Source organism: Aethalodelphis obliquidens, unplaced genomic scaffold (assembly GCF_003676395.1).
Source record: "Aethalodelphis obliquidens isolate GAN/ISIS:26980383/991018 unplaced genomic scaffold, ASM367639v1 scaffold113, whole genome shotgun sequence".
NCBI classification, from domain to species: Eukaryota; Metazoa; Chordata; class Mammalia; order Artiodactyla; family Delphinidae; genus Aethalodelphis; species Aethalodelphis obliquidens.
The window spans coordinates 2,430,801-2,448,230 of NW_020838057.1; the positions used below are offsets into that span (position 1 = coordinate 2,430,801).

At 44.3% G+C, this 17,430-nt stretch overlaps 1 protein-coding gene and 1 non-coding gene across 2 annotated transcripts; one reads left to right on the plus strand and one right to left on the minus strand.

The window, feature by feature from the left end:
• Nucleotides 1–11,176: 11,176 nt before the first annotated feature.
• Nucleotides 11,177–14,381, minus strand: ZSCAN5B (zinc finger and SCAN domain containing 5B). Its single transcript, XM_027097307.1, has 4 exons — nucleotides 13,781–14,381; nucleotides 13,280–13,486; nucleotides 12,199–12,349; nucleotides 11,177–11,823 (listed from the first exon to the last, which is right to left on the minus strand). Exons 1-4 carry the CDS (start codon nucleotides 14,375–14,377, stop codon nucleotides 11,177–11,179), a joined length of 1,602 nt encoding a protein of 533 aa, XP_026953108.1. The 5' UTR covers nucleotides 14,378–14,381.
• Nucleotides 14,382–17,096: 2,715 nt separating this feature from the next.
• On the plus strand, nucleotides 17,097–17,203 carry LOC113615280 (U6 spliceosomal RNA). The gene has a single exon (XR_003430949.1). It is a non-coding gene; the product is annotated as a U6 spliceosomal RNA (small nuclear RNA).
• Nucleotides 17,204–17,430: the final 227 nt, after the last annotated feature.

The window sequence follows — 17,430 nt, forward strand, 5'->3', positions numbered from 1 at the left end:
GGAGCGCCTCGCGTGCGCAAATTTGGCCATGCCCCAACGCGACCTACAACCCCACCCAGCAGCCGGAGGTTTGCGGACCCCCGGCCTCCACTAACCGAGAATGCGCTGGGGCCAACGCAGTACGCACGCGCACCCCTGACCTGTCCTTCAAAGCTGGTGACGTGATCGCTCCGCCAATCAGGATCCTTCTTCCAACCTGGCCCCGCCTCATTTTTCTGGCTTTCGGCGTCTCGCTGTCTCCAAGGCAACCTTCGGACTGAGGGCCTGGGGAAGAGAGTCCCGGAGACTTCTGGATATTGTAGTCTCAAAGGGGCAGAGAAACGGGAGGCACACTTGTTCGTAAAAAGGAGACTGTGATAACAATGGCTGTATTCAAGGATGACTTCGTGGATAGAGAACGCTTGTAAATGGTTCTCAAACTGTTATTTTCTGGGGAAAAATAGCACCCGGATCCGGAAGTGGCCGCCGAGCAATCGCGCCGCCGATGGGAATGAGAAATGTCCCTGATCCAGCGTTCCCGTTTTCTATCCCTGGCCCTGCTTGCCAGGTCCTTCCTGCTAGGTGGCCTGGCCCGTTCGCTGGCCTCGGGGTCAGCTGTGGGGGGCTCGACCATCACTTGTGGAAGTTTCTGAGCCTATCGCGGTAACCATGGTAACACCGCACGCTCGCTCCCCGCCCTTTGCGCGGTGACGTCACGCGCCGGGCCCTGTGATGAGGCGTTGAGCTCGTGCTCCTGGGGAGGGCGGTGATGGGGCGGGTCCTGGGAGGAGCCCGGTGGGGGCGGGGCCGCTTGGAGCTGTCCGCTTGGGGTCGGGGAAGCTTTATTACCGAAATAATCACTGGTAAATGATCGTACCTGCTTTCTAGTAAGTGCTAAGAGACTTCGCTGGATTCACTCGCTCGTTTTTGTTTATTATTTTTTTGCTCCCAATTTGGTTGGAAACCCAGACTTTCCATTTCAGGCCTGTCTCCATGACAAATGGGCCACTAGTGAGTCTCAGGAGCACGCCCGCCTCCCCCTGCCCACCCTGGGCCTTCATTTATTCATCCAGCGGGTCGTTATTAAATGCCCGATAAGTGCCCGTTGCCATGGAGACAGCAGGGAACAAAGAAGGGGATGGACGTTTTGAGCGGGGAGACGCAGAAAGTGAACCCATGTTTTTCAGCCTCAGAGTTATTGACATTTGGGTCTGGGGGCCGTCCTGTGCACTGTAGCGTGTAGAGCAGCATCCCTGGCCTCCCCCTATGCCCAAATTGCTGTATAAGAGTTTTTGCTCCCCACTTAAGGACAAACCGGAAGTTGCAGGTCCATATACCCAAACTAAAAACAAAGCAAAACCAACCTCTGGTCCTATATCAAAGCATTGGCAAATATGTGGACAATTACAGATTTTAAAGTATTTTTCATTGCCCCTTTTAACCAACTTTTTGATGAACCAAACGACTGGTCCTGATTGTGATGATTAGAGGTCTTATACACTCTTAATATCCCCACTTTATAGATAGTAAAACACGGCACTGAGAAACAATAATTTCGCCAGAATGGCAATCCAGTAAGGGTTGGAGCTGGGATCTGGACTCAAGTCTTCTATATTCTCCACTTACAAAGCAGGCAGCATAATAGAACCTCCTTATAGGGTTGCTGCCAGAATTACGTGATAGATAGGACTCTTCGCACACCTGCCACCCCACATGCAAAGTCTCAGTGGAAGAACCAGGCACTCAGCAATTTCAACAAGTGTACACTTTATTACAGAAACAGCAGGAAAGAGTTGATAAAGGCTGAAGAGAAGTTGTGGGGGAGGCCCCTGCAGATGCTCACTCAGCTACACTCTGGGCCCATCTTCTCAGAGACACCTTCCTGCCATGCCTCAGGGCAGATAGGCACTAGTCCTCAAAGGACCCAACTCATTACCCTCCAAATCGGCAGTCCAGGGAACAGGGAGTTTTCGCGGGAGTTGAGACTGACTACCTGGGAGATGGAGGACTCATGAAGGTTGAGCCGAGATGGAGCAGGGCCACTAGAAATCACAGCAGGGATCGTTTCTAAGGAAGGCAAGAAAGGAGGGAAATGTATCTGTGCATCAATTTATATCCTAGACCACTTTCCTTGCTCACTGGGCTCTGCTCACCCTGCCCCTCCAACTCCCCGAGCTGACCCACTACCTGGAACATGCTTCCCTAGATCTCAGCCGGCTGGCTCCTCCCCATCACTCAGTGCAAATGTCTTCTCCTCAGAGAGGGGTTCTTCTGACCACCCAGTGGGACAAATCTGGCCCCTCCAGTTCCTCTCTGTCACAGCACCTTCTAGGAAACTCAGATGATTGCTCGTTTATCCCCTGCACTCCCACTAGAGGGCATGCTCCAAGAGCACAGGGAGCTCCCCTGCTGCAGCCCTGCTGCACCCCCAGCCTGTCACACTGGGGTCATGTAGAGTTGGTGCAGGGTGTGAATATATAAGGCTTGATCTGGGCACTGGAGTCACAGGGAGAGATCAAGCGTCTTCTTGCTCCCAGAGGGGCTCACTGTCTGCTGCACTGGTCTGAAACCTATAGCCTGAGGGTGACTCCAGCCTCCACCCCTTTTTATAGTTTTAAAAAACTGAGGTAAAATCTACATGACATAAAATTCACCGTTTAACCATTTTAATGAATCCAGAATCCATCATAGAGCAGTTACTCAATAAAAATGTATTGACTGCATTTCTCAATAAGTGCAGCATAGAATTATCATACGACACAGACTTTCTACTCCTAGGTGTGTGTACCCCAAAGAACTGGAAACAGGTGTTCAAACAAAAATTTGTACACAGATGTTCATAGCAACACTAGTAACAATAGTCAAAAGGTGGAAACAACTCAAATGTCCTTCAACTGAAGAATGGATAAACAAAATGTGGCATATCCATGCAAAGGAATACTATTCAGCCATGGAAAAGAATGAAGTGTTGTTACATGCTACAACTTGGATGGACTTTGAAAACATTATGTTACGTGAATGAAGCCAGACACAAAAGGCCACACAGTATATGATTCCACTCATATGAAATGTCCAGAATAGCTAAATCCAGAGAGAGAGAGAGAGAGAGAGAGAGAGAGTTGATTAGTGGTTGCCAGGGGCTGGAAGGAGAGACTGCTTATGGGTACAGAGTTTCCTCTGGGGATGATGAAAAATTTTTGGAGCTAGATAGTGGTGAGGGTTGCACAACATTGTGAATGTCCTAAACGTCACTAATGGTAAGTTTTATTTTTTATTTTTTTTCAAAAAATTCTTTGAATTTTATTTGACATGGCAAATAAACAAGGCACCTAAACCATGAGCAAGAGAAAACAAGAACAACTGCCAGAAAAATCATATCAGCAACGACTTTAGATACTGGAGTTATTCATAGACTATGAAAGAGTTAGGCTTAATATTTTAAATATATTCTTTTTTTTTTTTGGTAAGTTTTATAGGGACTTCCCTAGTGGCGCAGTGGTTAAGAATCGGCCTGCCAATGCAGGGGACACGGGTTCGAGCCCTGGTCTGGGAAGATCCCCCAGGCCGCGGAGCAACTAAGGCCATGTGCCAGAACTACTGAGCCCATGTGCCACAACTGCTGAAGCCCACGTGCCTAGAGCACATGCTCCTCAACAAGAGAAGCCACCCCAGTGAGAAGCCCTCGCACCGCAACAAAGAGTAGCCCCTGCTCACCACAACTAGAGAAAGCCCGTGCGCAGCAACAAACACCCAATGCAGGCAAAAATAAATAAATAAATGTATTTTAAATTTTTTATATTATGTGTATCCTGCCACAACTTTAAAAAAAATACCACATAACATTTCTTGAGGGAATTCATAAATGAATTCTTTCAGTTCTCCATATCCTTATCATTTGTGAGCGGTGGCTTGAGATTAGGGAGATGAACTTGAAACTTTTCATTCAATTCTGTGATCCTACAGTTGGAGTTTTGAAACCCCCCTGGGGTTCCCTACTCAAACACCAGGCAATTGGGACCAAGCCCTCCCACCCCAGCAGTGGACAAAACCCCCTTCCCTGCGAGAACATACTTGGTGTCCACTTCTGGGTTACAGTAATGGCAGTAACACTTGGGAGGCTGAAGAAGGGATGAACCAGAAACAGAGAAAGAGATGGCAGGGGTGAGGCAAGTCTACCACCTTCCCTCCCTTTCTCCCCAGTCCTCCTTCCTTCTTTCCTGCCCGACTCCTTCACCTTCCCTCTGGTGGCGACATCCTGAGGTCTCCCCTCTTACTGCTTCATCTTCCAGCCAGTTCACTCCGTCCCCATAAGTGACAGGATCCTCTAACCTGGGGTTTCTCAACCTCATCACCACTGACATTTTGACCTGGGTCAGTCTTTGCTGTGGGCACCGTCCTATGCCATATAGGATGTGGCGAGGCATCCCTGACCTCTATCCACTAAGTGCCAGTAGCAACCCCTCCTCCAGCAGTGACAACCCAAAAGGTCTCCAGATGCTGCTGAGTGTCCCCTGAGTGGCAAAGTCACCCCCATCTGAGAACCACTCATCTAACCAAGGGCCCATGCCAAGTCTGGGACTCATCTCCTCGGCCCCTCAGTCTTCCCCATCCCTCACACCAAATCCGTTAGCACTTCTCCCTCTACAAGTGCTGCAAGGTCCTCCTCATCTTCACTATCATCACCAACATCCTGCCTGGGCCTTGGGTACCCGGCTCCTCCTTCCCTTCCTTCAAGCTCCCCTCTCTCCCCCTCCCTCCATCCATTCCCCCTCCCCCTCCCTCATTAGGTACCTGGCTCTTCCTACCCGGCCTTCTTTATTGTAGGACACGAACAAGAAGGTGACCATCATGTAGGCGCATCTCAACGCGTTCCATCTGGTGTTCTTTCTTCGGAGGCTTCTTCAGGGTGGTAGTAGTTGGGTGAAACTTCACTGGGGAGAACCGAGTGGACACAACCGACGATGTGAAGACCTGCCCTTCCCTGTGTGGACATCCTGCCCTTCCCGAATCTCTGTCCGCACAGATGTTCCTCTGAACCCCACACCCACAATCCACCTGCCTCCCAGATTGAAATGTGGTCCACTGCTGCCGGGTTCCCTCACCTCTCCTCTCCATCCCCAAGGTGCCAGCCTCACCTCTCCTCCTGACTACCGTTGCCCCAGCCTTCTACTGAACTCTCCTCTCCCTCAAACCAGCTCCCACCGGGGCCGCGAGGATCTAACACCCAGATCTGACCGTGTCACCTCCTCATTGCAGACCTCATCTAGTGCACAAGTCCTGTTTTACCTGCCCAACACTTTTTCCCTCTTCTTTTTCCATTTTAAATTTTAATGAAACTATCACATACAAAAAAACTAATACAAATAAAATTAAATACAAAATGGAGACGGGACTTGAAAATTCCCTGAGTGAGGAACCCATGTGAGTCATGGAAGTTAAACTAAATCTAGCTTCTTTCAGGAACATAAGCAAAATTTAAATTATTTCTTTTAAATGCCTCTGATAACCATAAGAGGAACTTAAGTCATCTTCCACAAAATGGTATAAGATAGTCCCCTTTTAACCAATCCCACTGCCATCTGGAAACCCCATTGTAATAACCATCACTTTAAAGCGAAAACAGGGACTTGCCTGGTGGCGCAGTGGTTAAGAATCCACCTGCCAATGAAGGGGACACGGGTTCGATCCCTGGTGCAGGAAGATCACACATGCCGCGGAGCAACTAAGCCCGCATGCCACAACTACTGAAGCCCGTGTGCCTAGAGCCCGTGCTCCGCAACAAAAGAAGCCACTGCAATGAGAAGCCCGCACACCACAACGAGGAGTAACCCTCGCTCGGGGCAACTGGAGAGGGCCCACGCGCAGCAACGAAGACCCAACGCAGTCAAATAGATAAATTTATTTATTAAAAAAGAAAAAGTCTACAAATGACAAATGTTGGTGAAAAGGAAACCCTCCTACACTGTTGGTGGGATTGTAAATTGGTGCAGCCACTGTGGAAAACAGTATGGAAGTTCCTTTAAAAGCTAAAAATAGAACTACCATATGATCCAGCAATCCCACTCCTGGGTCTATATACATAGACAATGAAAACACTAATTCAAAAAGATACAGGTACCTAAAAAAAAAAAAAGATACAGGCACCTCAGTGTTCATAGCAGCGCTATTTAGAATCGGCAAGTCATGAAAGCAACTTAAGTGCCCATCAACAGATGAACGGATAAAGAAGATGTGATATATATATATATATATATATAGAGAGAGAGAGAGAGAGAGAGAGAGAGAGAGAGAATATTATTCAACCATAAAAAGTATGAAATTTTGCCATGTGCAACAACATGGATGGATCTGGAGAGTATGATATTGAAATAAGTCAGACAGAGAAAGACAAATACTGTGTGTTATCCCTCATATGTGGAATCTAAAAATTAAAACAAATGAATGTAAGAAAACGGAAACAGACTCACAGATATAAAAAAGAAACGAGTGGTTACCACTGGGGAGAAGGGTAAATAGGGGTAAGGGATTAAGAGTTACAAATGACCATGTGTAAAATAAATAAGCTACAAGGATATATTGTACAGCAGAGGGAGTATAGACATTATTTTATAACTTTAAATGGAGTAAGCTCTATAAAAATTTTGAATAATTATGTCGTACACTTGAAACTAATGTAATATTAATCAACTATACCTCAATACAAATTATAAAAATATGTAAAATCATAATTTAGTCTCATAAAATAGCATAATAAATAAAACAGGTTATAATCTAACTGGAAGATTATCATATAGTAAGCACAATTTGATCTCTATATAATACTTTGGGGTCAATAATAATGATCTGTATAATAAAATATTTCATTTTATTATTTATAATATATTTATATATTGTAAATAATAATAAAATTTAAATAAATAATTATAAATATAAAATAATAAATAATATAATAAAATAATGATATATTTCAATATAATATAATATTTCTTTATAAATTTCTTTATTTTTTTTTTTTCGGGGGCTGCGTTGGGTCTTCTTTGCTGCTCACGGACTTTATCTAGTTGGCGAGCGGGGTCTACTCTTCATTGCGGTGTGCGGGTTTCTCTTTGCGGTGGCTTCTGTTGTTGCAGAGCACGGGCTCTAGGTGCACAGGCTTCAGTAGTTATGGCATGCGGGCTCAGTAGCTGTGGCACATGGGCTTAGCGGCTCCGAGGCATGAGGGATCTTCCCAGACCAGGGCTTGAACCCATGTCCCCTGCATTGGCAGGCAGATTCTTAACCACGGCACCACCAGGGAAGTCCCACAATAAAATTTAAATATACCATTCTAGTAAAAGAAAAAAATGGCAGGTCATGTGAATTACCAAATGAAGGATCAAATTAGTTCCCACACTAACAGCAGAAAGATTTATTTTTTTTAAAACAGATACTCATTCCTTGAAACATCAGTTAGCAAAACATTTCCTTATTTGAAGAACTGGTTATTTTACTTTATTTTTTCATTTTATTTTTTATTGAAGTATAGTTGCCTTACAATATTACATTAGTTTCAGATGTACAAAGTAGTAATTCGATATTTATATAGAATATACTACATACTTTATTATAAAATATTAACTGTACTCCCTGTGCTGTATATTACATCCTTGTAACTTAGTTTATACCTACTAGTTTGTACCAATTAAATCCCTTCACCTATCTTGCCCCTCCCTCTTCTTTCTCCCCACTGGTATCACTAGTTTGTTCTGATTCTGTGAGACTCTTTTGTTATATTGTCCCTTTTTTTACTTTTTAGATTCCATTGGTTATTTTATTTTATTATTATTATTATTATTGGCCATGCCATGCAGCATGTGGGATATTAGCTCCCCGACCAGGAACCAAACCTGTGTCCCCTGCATTGGGAGCATGGTGTCTTAACCACTGGGCCACCAGGGAAGTCCTGGTTATTGTATTTTATTTTATTTTAATTTTTTGGACACTTTAAATTATTTTTAATACAATTTTTAAAGGTTACACTCCATTTACAGTTATTACAAAATATTGGTTATATCCAGCACTATTCACAATAGCCAACACATGGAAACAACCTCAATGTCCATCGACAGATGAATGGATAAAGAAGATGTGGTACATATATACAATGGAATACTACTCAGCCATAAAAAAGAATAAAATAATGCCATTTGCCACTACATGGATGGACCTAGAGATTGTCATACTGAGTGAAACAAGACAGAAAGAGAAAGACAAATACCATATGATATCACTTATATGTGGAATCTAATATAAGACACAAATGAACACATCTGTGAAATGGAAACAGACTCACGGACATAGAGATCAGACTTATGGTTTGCCAAGGGGGAAGGAGGTGGGGTAGGGATGGATTGAGAGTTTGGGATTAGCAGATGCAAACTATTATCGATAGGATGGGTAAACAACAAGGTCTTACTGTATAGCACAGGGAACTATATTCAACATCCTGTGACAAACCATAATGCAAAGATTATGAAAAAGAATGTATGACTGAATCACTGTGCTGTCCAGCAGAAATTAACACACCATTGTAAATAAACTATACTTCAATTAAAAAAAAAAGCAACCATAGGCAACAATATTGAGATTCTAACCAGCAAAGAGGTACACTTCAAAATGATGGCCTTCTATTTGTGCCACTGGAGGCAAAAAGTACAACATCCAGTTTGGCAAGAACGTAGGAAAATGATCACCCTGCTCTCTGCTGGCCGGATTGTGAAGTGTTAGTTTCCTGGCAGGTATTGTATCTGGTAACATATACTAAATGTTGTATGAATGTGCATGTGTCTTGACCCAACAGTTTACAATTATCGACATCAGAGAAATGTTCCAAACTTGCTAAGAAGAGTTAATTGTCACTTATTTATTGTTACATTAAATTAATGACAATGGCTAAATATTCTCTATCTTAAAAATAAATAAATATATATAATATATAATATATATATATATTATATGTATAGGCTATATTCCCAGTGGTGTACACTACATCCTTGCAGCCTAATTTACACCCAAAAGTTTGTACCTCCTACTCCCCCACCCATATATTGCCCATCCCTGCCCTCTCCCGACTGGTAACCACTAGTTTGTTCTCTATATCTGTGAGTCTGCTTCCTTTTTGTTATACTAGTTTGTTGTATTTTTTAGATTCCACATATAAGTGACATCATATGATATTTGTCTTTCTCTGTCTGACTTACTTCACTCAGTATGACAACCTCTAGGTCCATCCATGTTGCTACAAATGGCATTATTTCATTCTTTTTATGGCTAATATTCCATTGTATATACATACCACACCTTCTTTATCCATTTGTCTCTTGATGGACATGGGTTGCATCCATGTCTTGGCTATTGTAAATAATGTTGCTATGAACTTTGGGGTGCATGTATATTTCCGAATTAGTGTTTTTGGGTTCACTTGGGTGACAGGTTCTTCTCATCTCACAGAAGAGTTCAACAATCAACCGTAGTTAATATGAGGATCCAGGGAGGTCAGTTGTTTTCCCAAGGTCTCCGAGTTAGCTCGGAGAATAGAAAGTTGAATCGAAAGCCAAACCTTTCTGAAACCCACTTCTATCTGTCCTGATTTCTAAGTATTCTCTTTAGACATTCCCACTTGGGACTTACCCCACAGAGCCCTCTTGACTTCAGTGTCCTCAAGTCACAGACTTGCTCTCAAACTGTGCCAGGAGATGAAATGTCTCTATTTATATGGAGCTGGGGGAAATTCCAGGGGTCCCCGACTGTTACCCAGTAAGCTGAGTGATTGGGTTAATGTTGTGGAACGAACCATTTTGCATAATCCAGGTGGATTCAATTTTCCATGGAAACTTCACCAGAAGAAACCATGATTTATTCAAGAAGCTTCCATATTTGTTTTGTGGGAGACTTCTTTATTGTACTTTATTTATTCTAGACTTTTATGGATTGCTTTTTTTGGGGGGGGGTCGGTGGGTGGGAAGTGGATTGGTATTCCTGGTTTAGTGAATTATTTTCTCATTTGCATGAAGCGTTCTAGGGAGAAAGAGAATAGAGATCTAATAGTTGCTGGGTTACCTAACTATTTTTTCTCATGTAAAGAAGGCTTAAAAGACTTTTTTCTAGGACTTCCCTTATGGCACAATGGTTAAGAATCCTCCTGCCAAGGCAGGGGACAAGGATTTGATCCCTAATACAGGGAGATCCCACATGCTGCGGAGCAACTAAGCCCATGAGCCACAATGACGGAGCCTGCGCTCTAAAGCCAGCAAGCCACAACTACTGAAGCCGGCGTGCCTAGAGACTGTGCTCCGCAACAAGAGAAGCCACTGCAATGAGAAGCCCTCGCACCGCAATGAAGAGTAGCCCCCGCTCGCCGCAATGAGAGGAAGCCCACATGCAGCAACAAAGGCCCAATGCAGCCAAAATAAATAAATAAAATTAATAAAAAGTTTTAAAAACTTTTTAAAGACTTTTTTTCCCCTAATATCAGGTGATGAGCTCAACTATAAGAACCTATTTCTGAGTAGGCATTTAGAAAACCAGAGGTTGAACACCAGTAGGGAAAAAGAATGATGTCTACCAATTTAGGAAGCCTTCCGTTTTGTAAACACCTAAGGAAGCGATATCTGAACAAGTATAGAGGGGACATATTTCAACATAATAAAGGCCACATAGACAAGAACACAGCTATTACCTACTCCACGTAGAAGTCTTGGAGGAGGAAATACACAGAACACTCTTTGACAGAAAAGTGTTTGTTTATTTGAAATTTAAATGTCACTGGTTATCCTGTATTTAATCTGGCCACCCTACACGGAGCTTCCTATTTTACAATGAAATCATGCCTAACAGGAAGACAATCGACAGCAGCCTCAGTTTCATGATGAAGTACTGAAAACCAATGAAACATGACTTCGTTGGAAGAAGAACACAGAGCAAAAGCTTGTCAGAAAAGCATAGCCTACACTAAAGTGGAAAACAAAATCCAAAGGGAACTATAAGTTAGCGCTCAAGGATCCTCCTAATTCACGTGAGTGGAACCCCATTAGGTTCCAGTATAATCCTAAATTCTTCAAATGTCATCCTTTCTTGATATTACATAAGTAACAAATTGTCCTGAATTTCCTTCTTGGATCAGAAGGGACTGGCATCTGAGGGCAGGGACTGGGACGAGTCATTTGGAATGTGTTTTCTGGTGGCGTTTGAAAGTCCCCAGCTGACAGAAGGCACTGTGACACTCGGGACACACGTAGGGTTTGAGCCCAGAGTGGGTGCGTCGGTGAACATTGAGGTTCCCTCTGTGGCTGAAGGCTTTGTCACAGTGCTCACATCGGAAAGGCTTCTCCTTGGTGTGGGTCCTCTTGTGAGCACGCAGCGTGGAGTCATGGGTGAACTTCTTGGGGCAGAGATCACAGCAGTATGGCTTCTTGCCTGTGTGGATCCGCTCATGAGCTCGCAGGTCCGAAGACTGCATGAACCCTTTGTCACACGTGTTGCATCGAAAAGGTCTCTCTCCTGTGTGTGTCCTCTGGTGAAGGGTAAGCTGAGATGGATAAGGAAATCTCTTCTTGCATTCCCTACATTCATAGGGTGCCCATGCCTGGGCTTCTTTTCCCTCAGGAAGAATGTTGGGTCCCACCATGCTAGGTGAACCAATGAAGGGGGACCCAAGTTGTCCTGAGAATTCTCCTTTGTCCAAAGATGTGGTTTCTTCTTGATGTACTTCCTGGAAACTGGGACTGTTGGCCTGTTTCCTTTTGAAACCTCTTAGACCTCTCAGAGAACCTTTTCTGTATCCGCTCTTAGTAGAAACTTCTCCCTCTGGAACACGAGAGGAAAACGTTCAGCATCCACATTTGAAATACGAATTCCTTCTTGGGGATTCTTCCCACCCTCTGCCCTCTCAGAATGTTCTGAAAAAAGAGATTCAGCACGCGGCATTTAACAAGGAGCATTTCCATGGTGCCAACCTCATCGAAACCCAGAGCTGATGTGGCAGAGAACTTCCCATCAACTAAACTACCTAAGAGTCTAGACTATGATGCACTCTGGAAAGGGGATGATGGAGAAGGTTGGTTTGGAGAACCAACTCCCCCCGCCCACCCGCCCAAGGGATGGTAATGCTGGGTACCCAGCCCCAAGCCACCATAGGAAGGGAGTCACTAACTCCTCTGAATTCCAAGTTTCCAGACTCACCAGGACCTTTCAGATGTTCCGGCTCTTGAGATTGATGGGTTCTTGTCTCTTCCGTGTCTTCCATCAGGTCTTTCTCCAAGTTCTCCTTGGATGTCAGACCCTCCATTTCACCTGTTTCAGGAAAAGTCTCTGGCAGGAGATCTTTCTGGTCCTGACAAGGAGCAACCAAGCAGAGTCAATAACCCATCTACCTTAGTCCATGGAAAGCTGTTTCCTCTTTCCCCATCCCTGTCATATCATGATCTAAGACTCCAACTTTCTTAATATCAGTTTGGGGGATATGCCCTGACTTCTTCTGGGCCACCCCCATCACCCCAATTGCTAATCATCTCCTGATACCTAAGTCTGTCCTTGATCTCTACTGGCCACATCGTGCAATCTAGTCTTGATACCACAGTTGGCACTCTGAATTCTCAATGCATACATCTCTCTGTGTCATCTCAATACTCTCTGCCCCTGACTCTGGAAGCAAAGGACCCTGGGTACATTCTCCCAAGTTCATCACTTTTTCCTACTTGGTTTGAGTTCGTCCTTCTGATGGTGGTTACGCAGTACATGGTAAGATGATGAGCAGCATCCCTAGTCTCTACTCACTAGAAATCAGGAGCATCCCCTCCCCCACACCCAACCCCATTTGGACAAATCAGCTGTCTCCAGACATTCTCCAGTGTCCTCTAGGAGGAAAAATGAGTCGAATTGGGAACCACTCCTTCAACTCCAAGGGTTGACCATCTTGTGAACTATGAAGTGCCTCTGAGGAAAGCAACCATGTGGAAATCAGCTGTCAGTGCATTTACCCGCGGCAAACTGACCTAGCACCATTCCACTGAGGCAGGATTCCTTTCTTCCCACTCTTAAAACTACACGTATTCATGGCAAAGGGACAAAGACGGATGAGTCTTCATTCTCACACCAGCTGGAAAATGTCTAGGAACTGAAGGCATCCATGAAAATCCCTGAAGCCAATGGGTCCATTCCTGTCCTTTGCCAAAACTCCCAATTACTCTAGCAGCAATGTCCACCTGAACCTCTTCTAAGTTCTCCCAGACTCTCTCCAGAGACCAGGGCATCACACACTCACCTGCCTCCTTGACAGGTCCTTGGCTCCTGTCAGAATATGCAGCTCTCGTTTTTTCTGCTGGCCGTTCTCTGGAGGTATCTCACTCACAGGGGATCGGGGCTCCCTGCATTGGTCTCTCTCATCGTTCATGTCACTGGCCTCGGATTCAACCATCTCAACTTCTGAGCTTCGCACAAGAAACTCCTGTCCTTGTATGCGGACTATGGTCTGTGAGGGAAAAAACTCAATCGAGATCAGTCTCCTATATGACCTGGAAAGCAGCTCTCAAGGCATCCAATGGCATCATACCGTACCAGCGCACTTTTTTTTGTTTAAAAGGTCTACATCCCTCAAGTTGGGACAGCCAAAAATAACTCTCAACGATGCCCAAAGAAACCTCTCACCCATTTGAATATCAGTGATTTAGAGTCAACCACTCAGATCCCATCTTGTTCAACCCCCAGCTTGCAGGTCCCATCCCATCTCTCCCTTTCCCATACCAATCCCAAGGTTCCTACTCACACACTTCTTGGGTTTCTGCTTATTTCTTAGCATGTCCTCCAAGGCTTTGCAATTCTGCACCCCCGTTTCCTTGACTAAGACCTGACACTCCAGCGGCATGCAGATCATAAACTGCTCCAGCACAAGCTTGTCCATCATCTGCTCCTTGGTGTGAAGATCTGGCCTCAACCACAGATGGCAGAGCTCACGGAGTCTCCTCAGATCCTGGACGGGGTCGGATTCCTCTGAGCTGATAAACGTTCTGAAGTGAACATGCCACGTTTCCTGGTCACAGTCTGGCTTTTCCACAAGTGTATCTTGGTGTGGCACAGACACTGGTGACTCTGATCCAGGGCCGTAGGGGAGTTTTCCTCGACTCCAGAAAAATATCTGGTCCTCAGCCATGTTGACGGAGAAATTTTCCAATAGGATTCTGAAGAAACACTTGTAGAGCTGGTGCCAATTGAACTCTGTGGAAAGGGATTTCCTCTGCTTCTTCTCAGCAATAGAGTCACTGTTCAGAAGGCTGGGATAAAAAAGAAAAGAAAAGAAAAGGAAAAGAATGAACAAGATGAGTTTCATTTTATTCCACCCTTCCCTCTCCCATACATCCCACATCCAAATACTGGACATCACTACCCCACTGGTTCAATATTTCATACCACAGACAATAATCCATTCTATTATAATTCTGACATCCACCTTTATAGGAAAACAAAAAAATGTCTGGTCAAAATATCCATAGCGCCACGGTTCAGAAACCCTAGTTGAAAAAATGAACCACAGCACACCACACCACGGACTATGGAAACGTTCTTCTCATCTCACAGAAGAGTTCAACAATCAACCATAGTTAGTGTGGGGTTTGAGGGAGAACTGCTGCTTTCCCAAGGTCTCCGAGCTAATGCAAGGTGAATAGAAAGCCAAACCTTTCTGAAACCCACGTCCATCTCTCCTGATTTCTAAGCATTCTCTTCAGACATTCCCACATGTCACTTACCTCTTGGAGCCCTCTTGCCTTCAGCCTCCTCAAGTCCGGGACTGGCTCTCAAAGTGTGTCTGGAGCTGAAATGTGTCTATTTATATAAGAGCCAGGGGAAATTCCAGGGGTCGCTTCCTATAACCTCATCATCCCAGTGATTGGATAAAGGTCTTGGATGGAACCATTTTAAATAATCTGGGTAGATTCAATTTTCCATGGAAACTCCACCAGGAGAAACCATGATTTGTTAAAGAGGACACCATGTTGGTTTTTTGTAGATTATCTTTATCATATTTTATTTATGTTAGACTTTATGGTTTGCATTTTGGGGGGAAACAGATTGGTTTTCCTGATCTAGTGAATTTACTCTCACTGCCTGGAGAGTTCGAGGGAGTTAGAGAATTGAGATCTGACGGTTGTAACCAAATTGGGTTACCTAATCTTTTTTCTTTTCTCATGAAATAAGTTGTAAAAGACTTTTGTTTAAAAGCAGCCGATAAGCTGAATTGTGTGAAGAACCTATTTCTTTTTTTTTATTTTTTGAATTTTTAAATTTTATTTTATTTATTTATTTTTTTAAAAAAGTTATTTTTTATTTATTTATTTTTGGCTATGTTGGGTCTTTGTTGCTGCGCGCGGGTTTTTTCTAGTTGTGGCAAGCGGAGGCTACTCTTCGTTGCCGTGCACAGGCTTCTCATTGTGGTGGCTTCTCTTGTTGCAGAGCACGGGCTCTAGGTGCGCGGGCTTCAGTAGTTGTGGCACGCGGACTTCAGTAGCTGTGGCTCGCGGGCTCTAGAGCACAGGCCCAGTAGTTGTGGCCCACGGGCTTAGTTGCTCCGCGGAATGTATGATCTTCCCAGACCAGGGCTCGAACCCATGTCCCCTGCATTGGCAGGCAGATTCTTAACCACTGCGCCACTGGGGAAGCCCTATTTTATTTATTTTTTTATACAGCAGGTTCTTATTTGTTATCTATTTTATACATATTAGTGTATATATGTCAATCCCAATCTCCCAATTCATCCCACCAGCACCCCTCCCCCCGCCACTTTGCCCCCTTGGTGTCCATACGTTTGTTCTCTACATCTGTGTCTCTATTTCCGCCCTGCAGACTGGTTCCTCTATACCATTTCTCTAGGTTCCACATATATGCGTTAATATACGATATTTGTTTTTCACTTTCTGACTTACTTCATTCCGTATGACAGTCTCTAGATCCATCCAAGGAGAAGAACCTATTTCTGAGTAGGCATTTAGAAAGCTAGAGGGTGTGCACCAACGGGGAAAAAGAATGGCATCCTATCCAAATAGGAGGCCTTTATCTCAACAAGTATAGAGGGAACATATCTCAACATAATAAAGGCCAGGTAGACAAAACCACAGCTGTCATCTACTCAATGCAAAAAAGACTTAGAAGAGGAAACACACAGAACACTCTTGACAAAAATGTGTTTATTTGAAATTTAAATTTCACTGGTTTTCCTCTATTTTACCTGGCTGCCATGCCAGGAGCATCCTATTTTACAACGAAATCACTCCTAACAGAAAGACGATCAGCAGCAGCTTCAGTTTCATAATGAAGTACTGAAAACCAATGAAACATGCATTGTTTTTTTTTGTCTTTTGGGGTTTTTATTTATTTATTTACTTTTGGCTGTGTTGGGTCTTCATTTCTATGCGAAGGCTTTCTCTAGTTGTGGCGAACGGGGGCCACTCTTCATCGCGGTGCGCGGGCCTCTCACTATCGCGGCCTCTCTTGCTGCAGAGCACAGGCTCCAGACGCGCAGGCTCAGTAGTTGTGGCTCACGGGCCCAGTTGCTCTGCGGCATGTGGGATTTTCCCAGACCAGGGCTCGAACCCGTGTCCCCTGCATTGGCAGGCAGATTCTCAACCACTGCACCACCAGCGAAGCCCAAGACATGCATTGTTGAAAGAAGAACACAAAGCAAAAACTTTATTTTAAAAAACATACGCTTGGGACTTCCTTGGTGGTGCAGTGGTTAAGAATCCGCCTGCCAATGCAGGGGACAGGGGTTCGAGTCCTGGTATGGGAAGATCCCACATGCCGCGGAGCAACTAAGCCCTTGCGCCACAACTACTGAAGCCTGTGCACCTAGAGCCCGTGCTCCGCAACAACAAAAGCCACCGCAAAGAGAAGCCCGCACACCGCAACAAAGAGCAGCCCCCGCTCGCCAACTAGAGAAAGTCCGCGCGCAGCAACAAAGACCCAACGCAGCCAAACGAAAAAAAAGAGAGAGAGAGAGAGCTCAAATAATGGGGTTTACACCAGTTAAATACAAGGATCCTGCATATCTCAAAGACCCTAAAGTTTGTAACATCAAAAACAGGGAGTATGTGCTCTCTTCGGCAGCACATATACTAAAATTGGAACGACACAGAGAAGGTTAGCATGGCCCCTGCGCAAGGATGACACGCAAATTCGTGAAGCGTTCCATATTTTTCACCTAGAGGGGTGGGATAGGGAGGGTGGGAGAGAAGGAGACGCAAGAGGGAGGAGATATGGGGATATATGTATATGTATAGCTGATTCACTTTGTTATAAAGCAGAAACTAACACACCATTGTAAAGCAATTATACTCCAATAAAGATGTTTAAAAAAAAAACAGCGAGTAAATTCTATAAAGTTATCAGCAGTAAATTTATTTTACGGTTGAAAAAAAAAAAAAA

Bases quoted from the DNA above. Each gene is read 5' to 3' on its own strand.
- ZSCAN5B (XM_027097307.1), bottom strand. From the start codon at position 14,377: ATGTGGGATGTATGGGAGAGGGAAGGGTGGAATAAAATGAAACTCATC. The intron at 12,350-13,279 runs GTGAGTGTGTGA...GCTCCTTGTCAG, and splicing joins AGGACCTGTCAAGGAGGCAG to GACCAGAAAGATCTCCTGCC. The intron at 11,824-12,198 runs GTGAGTCTGGAA...CTCGTGTTCCAG, and splicing joins GGAACATCTGAAAGGTCCTG to AGGGAGAAGTTTCTACTAAG.